The sequence below is a fragment of the Fukomys damarensis genome, unplaced genomic scaffold (genome assembly GCF_012274545.1).
Source record: "Fukomys damarensis isolate Sample0158 unplaced genomic scaffold, DMR_v1.0_HiC HiC_scaffold_27, whole genome shotgun sequence".
Lineage (NCBI taxonomy): Eukaryota > Metazoa > Chordata > Mammalia > Rodentia > Bathyergidae > Fukomys > Fukomys damarensis.
Genome location: NW_022900939.1, coordinates 3,778,784 through 3,792,210, shown reverse-complemented (window position 1 = coordinate 3,792,210; position 13,427 = coordinate 3,778,784). Strand labels below are relative to the sequence as shown.

General features: G+C 41.5%; 3 protein-coding genes across 3 annotated transcripts; 1 reads left to right on the top strand and 2 right to left on the bottom strand.

The window, feature by feature from the left end:
• Positions 1–853: 853 nt before the first annotated feature.
• LOC104851204 (olfactory receptor 1013) lies at positions 854–1,789 on the top strand. The gene has a single exon (XM_010608379.1). It carries the CDS (start codon positions 854–856, stop codon positions 1,787–1,789), a length of 936 nt encoding a protein of 311 aa, XP_010606681.1.
• A 2,025-nt stretch (positions 1,790–3,814) lies between these two features.
• Positions 3,815–4,756, bottom strand: LOC104851230 (olfactory receptor 9G4). The gene has a single exon (XM_019205132.1). The coding sequence runs from the start codon at positions 4,751–4,753 to the stop codon at positions 3,815–3,817; it is 939 nt and encodes a 312-aa protein (XP_019060677.1). The 5' UTR covers positions 4,754–4,756.
• Positions 4,757–10,270: 5,514 nt separating this feature from the next.
• LOC104851228 (olfactory receptor 1013-like) lies at positions 10,271–11,206 on the bottom strand. The gene has a single exon (XM_010608403.1). The coding sequence runs from the start codon at positions 11,204–11,206 to the stop codon at positions 10,271–10,273; it is 936 nt and encodes a 311-aa protein (XP_010606705.1).
• Between the last annotated feature and the right edge of the window lie 2,221 nt (positions 11,207–13,427).

Sequence of the window (13,427 nt, the reverse complement as noted above, 5' to 3'; positions counted from 1 at the left end):
TGAGCCACTCAGAATATCAGTCCTACCAATTCATTTCCCTTCTGAATCAAGGTTCTCACCCCTTCCCTCATCAGAAATCATTAATGGTGCATCTGCTCTATACTACGCACTGTTCTATAAATTAGACATGTAACATGCAAAAAAATGAACAAAAATTGCTAGGCATGGAGTTTACATCCTAGTGGGAAAAGTAAATAGAAGTAATATCACTACAGGGATTTTGACCACTTAGTGATATTCTAAAACCATTTTCCATTTTTTCACATAATTTCTGGAAGAATCTGTGCATATTCACGAAGTGAAATTTAAAGCTTGGAGCAGAACGCTTTAACCCATGTGAACAGCCTCGTAGAACATCATTCAGCTGGGTGTTTGGATATTTAATTGTCACAAAAGTCAGGACCCCCCACTGGCTACACAATACACAGTACAGGAGGATGAAAATACTGTGTAGGCACAGAACATTCGAATGCGTGGAAAAGAAAATGTCCTTCTACCTACATCAAGTCTTGAAAGATATTTGGGCTCTGAAAGAGATCTTTAAAATTATTTGAATATAAAATCAATGTATTCTACAAACACACACACACAAAAAAAATCAAGAGTCTTGCTACACGCCTTGAAATAAGAGACAAAACTCCCAGAGGCTTGAAAATAACGGGCTGATATTAAGTGAGTGCCACTGTAATGAACACTCAAGTACAGGGAAATCCCGCACTCCACCCACAGCGTGCAGGATTCCCCTCTAGCCTTAGCTATGCATCTCAGGGCCTAGCGCAGAGTGTGCCGTCCTAATCCTGGATGAAGCAATAAAACTCTTCTCCTCTCCATCCCCAGGAGGACTCTGTGAGCCATGGCAAGGGGCAATCACACGGTGACCGAGTTCATCCTGCTGGGCTTCACATCGGACCCCGTGACGCAGCGGGTGCTCTTCGCCCTCTTCCTTGGGGTGTACTCTGCGACCTTGCTAGGAAACAGCACCCTCATGGTGCTGATCTGCAGTGACGCCCGGCTGCACACTCCCATGTACTTTTTCATCGGAAATCTGTCTTTCCTGGACCTCTGGTATTCTTCTGTCTACACCCCGAAGATCCTAGTGACCTGCATCTCTGAAGACAAAAGCATCTCCTTTGCTGGCTGCCTCGCTCAGTTCTTCTTCTCAGCCGGGCTGGCCTACACTGAGTGCTACCTGCTGGCCGCCATGGCCTATGACCGCTACGTGGCCATCTCCAGCCCCCTGCTTTATGCCCAGGCCATGACAAGGAGACTGTGCATCTGTCTGGTTGTGTACTCCTACACTGGGGGGTTCGTCAATGCGGTTATCTTAACCAGCAACACGTTCACACTGGATTTCTGTGGAGACAATGTCATTGATGACTTTTTCTGCGATGTCCCACCCCTGGTAAAGTTAGCGTGTGATGTGACGGACAGCTACCAATGCGTTTTGTACTTCCTGTTGGCCTCCAACGTCATCGCCCCCACCCTGCTCATCCTGGCCTCCTACCTCTTCATCATCGCCGCCGTCTTGAGGATCCGCTCCGCCCAGGGCCGCCTCAAGGCCTTCTCCACGTGCTCCTCCCACCTCATCTCCGTCACCCTGTACTACGGCTCCATCCTCTACGTCTACTCTCGCCCCAGTTCCAGCTACTCCCTTGAGAGGGACAAGATGGTTTCCACCTTTTATACCGTGCTGTTCCCCATGCTGAACCCCATGATCTACAGTCTGAGGAATAAGGACGTGAAAGAAGCCCTGAAAAAACTCTTTAATTTAGCACAGGCTGGTGTTTGAATTCCATGCATTCCAGCCATCATTGCTAAGTGATAACACACTATTCGTGAGAAGGGTGGGTATCTTTATTTTCAAAAATGAATTTCTGTTAAGCGAAATTCAACCGCAGTATTTCCTTTGTATAAGTTTCTGTGTTTTGGCTAATGATTGAAGTATCATCTCTGCCACACTCTGCAAATTCACTTTAATATTAATATAGTTTTTAAAAAGCAATTCTGGGTTTAATGCAAAATAAAAAATACACTTTCGGCATCCTGAAGTATTAAATTTGTTCTCTAAATATCGACCCATTCATTCTTTCCACATAATGATTAACAAGAGGATGTGATGAAATTACAGGTTGTTAACATTTGAAAAGTTTACCTAAAGTACTATCATCAAGTACCGCTAGGTCTCCTCTATCATAGATAAATAAGGGTTACCAAGATATTTTTGGTAGAAATGAAGAGGGCACTTGTACTTTTATTTGTATATATACAAATAAAAAGTAGGAGACATTTGGAGCAGAAAACAACTGGTAAAGTGTCTACTATTTGTCCTATTTTATTTTAATGAATTTTGTTAGCATTCTCTGCTCATTAATTGCAATAGTCTTTCAATAACAACGTTCTAAACTTTGAGCTGAAAACTCTTCACTTGTAAAACTTCACTAATAATCCTTCCCTTGCACTCTCATAGAGGCATTGTATAAAGCATCAGACCTCTGTTATATTTTGAAAATTAAGATCTAAGGACTTTTTTCATAATTAAAATATTCTGATTTTTTAAAACGCTAGCGTGGCTCTAGAATATGTCCCTTCCACTTGAGCAGGCAGGGGAGATTCCTCAAACACCACAGTGGAGAAGTGCCCCCGGGGCAGTACTATAAACCGTCCTAGACAGGGCCAACTGGGATTCCAGCATTTGCTAAATGCCAAGGTGAACAACAGCCCACAGAATTTATTAGGGGGATTTATTCAGTTTGCAGCATGTCCTCACAAGGGACAGCAAGACAAGAGATGTTCAGCCTAGTTGTGCCCTGCACTGTGGTGGGGGGAAACCTATGTAGTTTAAGTGAGACCTTAAGGAATTAGGCCTAGGGCCAGGGCTGGTTCGTATGTATTTGGCAATACACTGGATTTTTTTACCACAGTCTGTACAATGTTAGGTTTCCAGTGCCTGGTGATATCTAAGGCCTTGGCTTGGTTTAAGCCCACAGGGAAACACATGCAGTGGCAGAGCCATCATAGTTGAGACTTTCTGTGTCGCTTGATCAGTGCAAAACAAAGTGCAGAGGGAACATGGGAAACCCGTAATGCAATGTTTTCTCTTATTCACAATTTGTTTCATTTAATTGAATGCTGTTGTTTCCCCTACTAGGGGTTATACTGCTGCTGGCCCAAGAGAGAATACCAGGAGGACATATTCGCCCTAGCAAAGAATATTCTTTGGGGTGGTGTGCAATCCTAAGAAGATATATATTCCATGGACTTGAAACGTAATTGTTCTTATTACTGGTTGTTGCTTTGCAATCTAATCAACTTCTAAACACCTCGCCTAATACCACAGTGATTTGGGAGACGCACATTTACAAAGGTAGCTCCTATGTACATATAGTGATTGGAACATCATGAAGACTGTAGAGGAAACGTCTTACTAAAAGTAAGTATCTAACACCTGAAGAAAATGTTGAGGCATTTCATGATTCCAAATCCTACCCAATAAATCTCACCAAGCATCACTGTCCAACTATAAGCACATCTTTGAAACTATACACTTTATTCTTTTTCTCCCACGATCTCCCAATGACAACCACCAGAATGAAATTTATGAAATCTTGTACTGCAAAGAAGCAAAATAACATATTGCAGCACATCAAACACCCCAATACTATAGGAGTTCATGTCACAACAAATAACAGCAATATTTCTTTTTTAAAATACAACTTGCTAAATCTAAATGAAATACAGAAATGTGTACAAACATGTTTACAGCACACATTACTTGGGAAATATAATAACAGCATTGTGCAAGAAACAATGACCTTCATGCCTGCGGTCGTACGGTCTGTGTGGCCTTCCTGAAGGCTTCCTTGACATCTTTGTTTCTCAGGCTGTAGATGAGAGGATTGAGCAGTGGGTTGACCACAGTGTAGAATAAGGCAGCCATTTTGTCCTTCTCCAGGGAGTAGCTGGAACTTGGCCTTGAATACATGAAGAGCAAGGATCCAAAGAAGAACATGACTGAGACCAGGTGGGAAGCACAGGTGGAGAAAGCCTTGTGCCTCCCTGAGGCTGAGCGGATCCTCAGGATATCCAAGAGGATGTTGAAATAGGAAACAAGGATGACGAGAAGACAGGAGAGGACAGTGAAGCCCACCACCCCTAGGAGGACTTTCTCATAGACTCGAGTGTCTGTACAGGACATTTTTACTAAAGGTGGAGCATCACAGAAAAAGTGGTCAATAATATTTTTACCACAGAAACGCAGCCGGAAAGTGTTGGCAGTGTGGGCTATGGCATTCAGAAACCCTCCTGTGTAGCAGCCAGCGACAAGCCCAGTGCAGAGAGAGGTGGACATGATACCTGAATACAGCAGTGGGCTACAAACTGCCACATAGCGGTCATAGGCCATGGCTGCTAACAGGTAGCACTCAGTGTAGGCCACAACACAGGAGAAGAACAACTGAGCCCCACATCCTGCCAAGGATATGCGTTTGTCTTGGGAAACACAATTGGCCAGAATTTTGGGGGTGTACACGGAGGTATACCAGAAGTCCAAAAAAGACAGCCCACCAATGAAGAAGTACATAGGTGTGTGCAGCCGGGAGTCGATCCGGATCAGGACAACCAGGGTCAAGTTCCCCGTCAGGGTTGCCAAATAGATGACGAGAATTATTCCAAACAGGATCTTCTGCCAGCGGGGGTCTGCTGAGATCCCTACCAAGATGAACTCAGTCAGGACCGTGCGATTTCCCAGTTCCATGTCCACAGAGAAAAACTTGATTATCACCATGGGAGGAAAAATAGCACTAATTTTTCTATTGAAACAAGAAAGCAAGTATATTAGTTAATCAACAATTACCAAGAAGCTTGGGATGTATTTATTATTATGTAGAGCTATAGAACTTCAGACTGGAATGCAGAAAGACTATGAGAGTTAGGGTAAAACTGATTTTTAAACTATGGAATCCACTTATTAGCTGTACTGTAGGAAGTCCTTTGTTCTCATAAAACTGATGAGAAAAATGAATGACTAAAAATTTCCTGACAACTTGTGTGATTGAATGAAGAGTAGATATTTGAAAACCCTCTTCCTGACTTTGATTTATAATGGGCACTCAAAAAATTGCAGTATCCTTCCATAAGTTGTGAATTTTTGTGTGAAGTTGTGTATGACAATATACTATACTAAGCTTCCTACTATTAGTACAAGTAGAAAAAAACAGACATTTCTGGTCATCAGCCAGTTTCCCTGCTATACCCCATATTTAATTAACCCACTTAATTCTCATTACAACTTTATAATGGAGGACTGGGCATTATGGACTCATAATACAGTGAATGAAAGTGAAACAGAGGCCCAGTAAGCAAAGTCACTGAGCTGTTCAACAACAGACCTAGCATTGGAATTGAGACTGTGTACTTATGGGTGTGTACTTACAAACTAAGTAACAGATAGAAAAGAATAAGATCAGCCATGCAATTACATAAAGGGGTGACTACAGATAATGAAAATCTACTGTATAGTTCAAAAGGCCAAAAGAAAGGACCTTCAATGTTCTCCTGTAAAGAAATTACAAATATTTGATATTGATATAATGTACACATTACATACTATATTCATGTATAGAAACATGACATGGTAGCCCATACATGTGTACTCTTTGAGTGATATATATATATATATATATACATATACATATACATATACATATATATGTATATACACATTTATATCCATTAAAATTTAAATTTAAAAAATAAATATAAGGAGGCAAAACAAAACAAGATGGTCATAGTAAAATGAAAGTGTTGTTCAAGCTCAGTACATTATTTGACTCCTCTGTAATCTTAGAAAGGCATGTTAACCTCTGAACCTGCATGTCCTCACATGCACATGGTAAAAACATTCCAACATTGTATAGGTAAAGTGCACCCATAATATAGTGCACAGATAATACAGCTAGGAAATGCTAGCCCATTTAATTCAGAGGAAAATTTCATTTATAAATTCTGAGTTTATGAAAAAATAAATACAGGCAAGTTTCTACAAATAAATAATTGAAGCCAGAACAGCAGTATCATGCAAATTATTAAAATCTCTTAAATTTAACATTTATGTCACCCACTACCATAATGCAAAAATATGACCGGGTTAGAAGTGCAAAGCTCACTGGCCTGATACTGAAAGGTTGTGCAACTGTTGCAAAGACCTGACACCAATCACACGTGTGAATTAGGAAAGGCATCCTCCCTTCTCAGGAACACATTTCCAAAACAATGGTTAATCCCTTTCCTGGCAGAAATCAACTATGATCCAAAGTAATTAACATCTCTGAAACGAAGCATCGGGAAGCTATACAGGACCTCATCAATTGTATGAAATGTGTCATAGCAGGCTAAAAATCCCTTTATACCTTTATACCCAAAGATACGTGGGATGAGGCAAAGACAGCTGTATTCATGTTTTCTTTTCAAGATTTGCATTCTCATTCTTGTTTCCCTCAAAAGAAATGAATCCATTGTCTAACCATTAATTAATTCCTTAATTTCTTCACGTGAATATAACTAATGACAAATTTAAGCAGTTACCTAGCTTTCCGGGAACTAATAAAACATAACTCTCCCAATATGTACAATCACATAATAATAAGCACACAAAACTTTAGAGGATTCACATACTCTCAGGAATTTATCAGTGCATTTTCTGCTTATGATTCTGAGATTTTTCAAAATATTATCTCATAGAAGATGCTTCGGTTTCTTTCTAATGCTAGCATTTCTAATAAGAGATGAAGACCAGACGTAACTATTTAAACTTAGTATGCTCAGAGCTACATTCTTCATCTTCACTTTCAAATTTGATCTGTTCCTTCTCCATATCAGTTCATGAAATTCTCACCTTTTTTCTGAATTCAAATATTTTGAATCAATTTATTCCCATTCTCTACTGCATACTTTTGTTTCTTTCAAATCCAAACCCTAATTTCCCTTCCTTCAAATGTTCCCCAAGTTTTCTCACTTCTACGGCTACCACCATGGCCCAAGCCACCGTTACTCTTTACAAAGAGGATGGCAATAGCCTCCTACCTGGTCTACACCCTTCTGCCCTCCAGTACATTCTGGATAAAGTATCCAGCATGGTCCAGTACATCCATGAAGTAATGTGAGCTAGGTAACTCTTGTACTTACAACCTGGTAAAGATGCCTACATTATTACACACACACACACACACACACACACACACACACACACACACACACAGACCAGTGGCCTCACAGTTGTCCACAGTTGAGCTCACCCCACAATGCATCTCCTAAAACCTGCCCTGCTCTCCCCCTCCTCCTCTGTGCTCCAGTGCCGGTGACTTTCCCACCTGCTCAAATGTGCATTTCTGTCTGACATCAAAACAATTTCCTTCCCAGTCTACTCCTTCATCTTGAAGGAATATTCTGCAGATGCTTGCATGTTTCAGCTCCTCTTAGTCCTTTTTATATGTTATTTTAGGTCCCATAACATTCACTTTAAAAAAAAAACACTCTGTGCCCACTTTTTACCAATAATCCTCACCCATTGGATGCTCCACGTATCCTGTTCCCTTACTCTGCATGTCTACCCCTTGCGTTCTAATTTGCGCCATGTTCTGACTCTTTTTTTTTCAAATTTAATGCATATTTAATGTAGTATCCTCAAGAAAAAAGATGTGTCTGTTTATTTACTGCTGTATTCCAGCATCAGAACCATCCTCTAGGAACTTAGCAGCATTCAGTACATATTTAGAGACTAATTAATTAATTACATATATATCTTGGACCTGTTTTTCCTAACATAGTCTACTTCTCACCTAGCTTAAAATTATTGGGGAAAAAAGTGCACTTTCCCGACACAGTATCCTGCAATGTAATAAGAAAGCTGAATAAATAAAAGACCTCACATACACCTTGAATTTATAACAAATTGTTGATTATATGTGAATGTGAGATAAAAGGCACAGAAAATGTCACAACCAATCACACTAAGCCATTGCACACAGAAAGCACTGTCCTCAGGGAAAGTCTCTCTTCCCTGCTGCCTTCACTGGCACAGAAAAAGCTCAGTGCAAAGAATGTGTTTTCCTGGCATCTAAAGACAAGCTTCATGGCCTTGAACACAGAATGCGACGAGGAGAGTAGCACAGCCACTGAGGGCAGAGAGGACTCACCTCCATACTCGATTTGTTCACTATTATTGAATATGTGATCTTTCAGCACAAATAACAGACTCAAATTCAAGTTGTACATTAGGGGAGAAAATTATACCATTGGGTGGAATCAGGGTTAGAGTAGAATGCCTGTGTGTGTGTGTGTGTGTGTGTGTGTGTGTGTGTGTGTGTGTGTTGGCATGGAAATATGACAGTGATTGCCTGGGTGCCAGGCCACACTGCTCGCCCCATCTAAGCACAGCTGCAGTCACAGGAAGGCCAAACCTCTCGGCTGCCCTTGGTCCCAAGTGCTCACCGTGGTCAGCAGGACTAGCTCTTGGAGGTGGCATTCTCCATCTTTTGCGGTGTTCCGGTGCACGCCTTGTTGGCTTTGGTATACATACTTCCTCGATAGCCCTTTGAGACCTCTTTCACACAGCAGCCAAAAAACACATACTCTGTCTCCAAAGACACAATTAAGAGTTTGCCTGAAGTGTGGGGATAGATGGTTTATTAACTAGGACGTGATCGAGTGAGCAGGATCTTATTAAATAGATATTGTATAGTTGTTTCCTTGATCTGTGCTCTTCTCTCTCCCAGAATGCCCTTTTTTGTCTCCCCCACTGGGCATCTCCCACCTGTCCTGGATGTTACAAGTTGCATTGCGTCTCGGCACAATCCATCCTCTGAAACTTCTGACTCCAGGGCCTGTGATGGATGGGGCCATATTTGAAGATCGGGCCTATGAAGATCTGACCGAACTAAAAGGTGGCAGTTGGAGCGGGCCTAATCCCATAGGACCGGCACATTTACCAAGAGGAATTTGAGGGGAAAAGTGTCACAACGGAAGTGTGGGCACAGAGGGAAGAGCACGTGGAAACACAGCAGCCAGGCAGCCGCCTGCAAGTCACAGAGAAAGACCATAAAAAGCCAACTCCACAAGCACTCTGAGCTTGGACACCCAGCCTCCGTAACTGTGGGGAAATATATTTCTCTTATTTAAGCCACTCCATGTGCAATATTGCACTAGGAAAGCCCTGCAAATCTACACACTCGGTTATCAACAGTGGAGCCTTTTCATGTTGCAACAGTCTCATGCTTCGCTTGCAAAAAGACTACTGAAATTAGAGTGTGACACATCACGGTGAAATATTGTCTTATTTTAAATTTATGCGTAAAACTGAAAAAAGAAATACAAATGTTATAGGCCCTTAGTTGTTATCAATAACTGCTTCACCAAGTAGAGATTTCCATTCTGAACCTTCCCTTTCATGTAAAGTTTTCTGAAGCCTCATTCATTCTGCCTCCCTGTATGTATTGTTTCTGTGTTCTTGGCTGTTTACACCTGCCTATCCATCTACTACCTTTTGATTTGGAAGGAAAATGCTCTGTTATTGAAAGTTCAGAGTGACTCTAAGTAATATTTGTTCCATATTTCATCTACTGGAGAGGAAAACTTATCTTGTATTATATAAGCCAAGAAGCAGAAACCAGAAAAATATGGTTTCTCTTATATAAAATGCCCAAAAGATAGACTAATTAAAGAGCAAAAGAAAGGAGAGATTTTAGGAAACAGGGAGGCAGTTTTTTCACAGAAGGGGAAGGGAATTGGGGACAATTGAGGCATGAAGTGATTGAAAATGATCAAGAAATCAGTTCTCCAAGATGTAACTATTATGTACCTCAGATATACACTAAAAAAGATCCAGAAAAGAATAATCTTGTTTCTAGGTGATTTTATAGACAATGTTTTTAATGTGCCTCGCTAACCCTGTCTGGGTTCGCCTTCCTGTTTTCTCCCCATGATCCATCATCAGTTAGAATTTTCCCATTTAGAGTTTAAAATATTATGGATACATGCAACTTAAGAGTGTCAAGGGCAAAATTGAACAAATCTGCTTTTTTTCAAACTTGTCAGATTTTAACAACCCTGTTCTAAATTAGCATGCTAGAAGTTCTTTCCAAAGCTCCAGTTTCATTTATTTTTTAAAAATATTTAATACATTAGCACCAATTTTTAAGAAAGCAAGTGCACACCATTTCCACATCAAGGAACATTTGTTTTCCTTTATTTATTTCTGAAATTCCAGTACTTGCACTTAAGGAAACTCAGCTCTAACTAGTATTTTCCTCAGGGCCTCTTTGACATCTTTATTTCTCAAGCTGTAGATCAAAGGGTTCAACATGGGGATGACCACGGTGTAGAACACCGACACCACTTTGTCCCGTTCCAGGGCGTAGCTGGTGCTGGGTCGGGAGTAGATGAAGAGAATGGAGCCGTAGTACAGGGTGACGGCAGTCAGGTGGGAGCCGCACGTGGAGAAGGCCTTGAGGCGGCCCTGGGCGGAGCGGATCCTCAAGACTGCGGCGATGATGAAGAGGTAGGAGGCCAGGATGAGCGTGGCAGGAGCAATGACGTTGGAGGCCAGGATGAAGTACAGCACCGCCTGGTAGCTCTCCTCCATATCACAGGCCAACTTGACCAGCGGAGGCAGGTCACAGAAGAAATCATCGATGACATTGTCGCCACAGAAGCTCAGGGTGAAAGTCTCACTGGTGATGATGGTGGAGTTTACAAAGCCACCAAGGTATGAAGCAGTGACAAGACTGGCACATAGCCATGGGGACATGGCCTGGGAATAAAGCAGGGGACTGGAGATGGCCATGTAGCGGTCATAGGCCATGGCGGCCAGCAGGTAGCACTCAGTGTAGGCCAGCCCGGCGGAGAAGAAGAACTGAGCGAGGCAGCCAGCAAAGGAGATGCTTTTGTCTTCAGAGATGCAGGTCACTAGGATTTTAGGGGAGTAGACAGAAGAATACCAGAGGTCCAGGCAGGACAGGTTTCCAATAAAGAAGTACATGGGCGTGTGGAGTCGAGAATCGGCGCAGATCAGGGAAATCAAGGTGAGATTTCCCAAGAGGCTGAAGACATAAATGATGAGGAAGATGAAAAAGAGCACCAGCTGGAGCCCCGCATCTTCTGTGAACCCCAAAAGGATGAACTCCTCCACCTGGGTGGCATTTTCCTTACCCATAATTATGGGTTTCTGAGGTCTTTCCTGTGAAGAGATTAGAACATACAGCCGCCTGACTTACACTGTCACTATATGTGGTCCCCAGCCTGTCAGTTCACCCATGGGATCCATACGTGCTGTTTACTATAGGGTGTGTGCATGGTGAACCAAGCATCACTCCTCTTTGATAGGCAGGAAGTCAGGTCTGTGCTGGCCTCAGAAGTCCACCCTTAAGCATAGCACAGTGCATGTCACCTATCCATCCAATTTTTCCTTTTTTGTGAAATGGAGATTTGCATATGATTCTAAGTTTTTATTAATTTTTAATCATTAGAGGACACCTATACATGGAATTCAGAAACGACCTCTAGGGGCAGATCACTTTAGTTTTTGCTATTCTTTCATTTGGAATCATAGAGTCTTTGCCTGAATGAAAAGTACTCTGAAAATAAGGCCCACAGAGCACGAGTACTTCTACATTAAACACACTTTAAATACAGATGACTTCTAAAATGAAAGCAGTTGATGGAAACATCTGATGAGAATGCTGCTTTTGGTGATTGTTTGTTGTTGTGTTTACTCTTCCAAGGCAACAAAGGAATCATTTACAAGGGCCATGTCATCAGTCTCTCTTCTATGATTATTGACTGTCTTCCTTGGCTTGCTGCAGTCCTACAGCCACACCCAATATGGACGGATATCACCATGGTAACTCTGCATGATTTGAACTCTATTACAGAAATCATTAAGCCAAGCACACAGCCTCTCTGCACCCTTCAAGGGTGTGACTCACTAGGTTTCGTCATCCTAAAAAAAAGCAGTCCAAATGCTAGAAGGTTGGGAACACAGCCTAGTGGGTTGAATTAGGGCAAGCTGAGAGGGCTCATCAAAAATTAATTGAATTAAAGGAAATTTACTGACAAGAGCCAACCTTATTCTGCAACACTGAAGGATGGTTAGCTCTTCCCTCTACACCACACTTGTCCAGGGCTACATCCTCCTTGAGATTTTTTCCCTTTTCCTTTCTCCTTTCTTAATATTCTGGTTTTTGAAGGGTGTGCATTCAGTGTACACATTAAGGGGATTTATTGTGATATTTCAGTATCTGTGTACAGCACGCACCATTCAAATGCGACCTCCCTCTACACAACCTGCCTTTCCCAACCTCTACTAATCGCCATTTTACTTTCAGGTTAACATATTTTTTAACTTCCACTTCTTAGAGGACATTTGCAGTATTTTTGTTTCTGTGCCTCATTTATTTAACTTAGCTATCCTAACATCCTCCAGTTTCATCCATTTTGTTGAAAATTGACAGAGTTTTGTTATTATCTGTGGTTCAATAATGTTCCCCTGTGTATATATACCATGTTTTCTGTATGCATTCGTCTATTGATGGTACCTAGGTCGATCCCATAACAACTGTAATGGGGCCACAATGAACATGGATACGCTTACCTCTTAGGTGCGCTGGTTTCATCCCAGCCCTGTTAAAATGACTGTTGTGAAAAAATCATTTTAAAATACTGGCAAGGATGGGAAGAAACACAAGCTCTCATACATCTTGATTTTGGTTCAGTGACATTGACTCTGGGCTTTTTATCCCCAGACTTCCAGAGAGCACATTTTTGGATGTTTTTCAAGCTGCTGCTTTTGCGGTACTTTGTTATAATATCAGTGGTAAAACAAACCAGGAAGTTATGGAACATGACCTGCTTCCCTTGGACCCAGAAGCCGAAGCAGGAGAGGACTGTGGTAGGCAAAGGAGAGCTGCAACTTCCTTTGGAAGATTTTTGTTACAACCTACCTCAGTCCAAGAAGGGTTCAGCCTAAGCTATCCAGGGTTCTGGGTTGACAGGGAGGGTAAAATTTTGGGTAGTAAATACACATTATAAAAATATTTTTTGCTAAGAAAAACAAAAGATAAGTCTTGGTGATTCTGTTAAAGCATACCCTTAAAATTGAGCTAGGAAAAAAAAGAAGAGCTGTCCTGGACCCGCATCGGTACCATGACACAGGTTCCTCCCACTGGGATTGCAGATGCTAGATAGGCAGATTTGTTTTTATTTAAATAAATGTTAATGCTAGCATTCTTGTCAAAGTTAAATATTTGTATGAAAAAGATTGCAGTAAGTGGAATTTTTGTTAACTCCCTGGTCAGTTGCCAAGGCCATTTATTAACAAAGCACTTTCCTAGAAGCTGCATAGGATCATGAAATAGGAAATCTGGGTTCTGAACTTA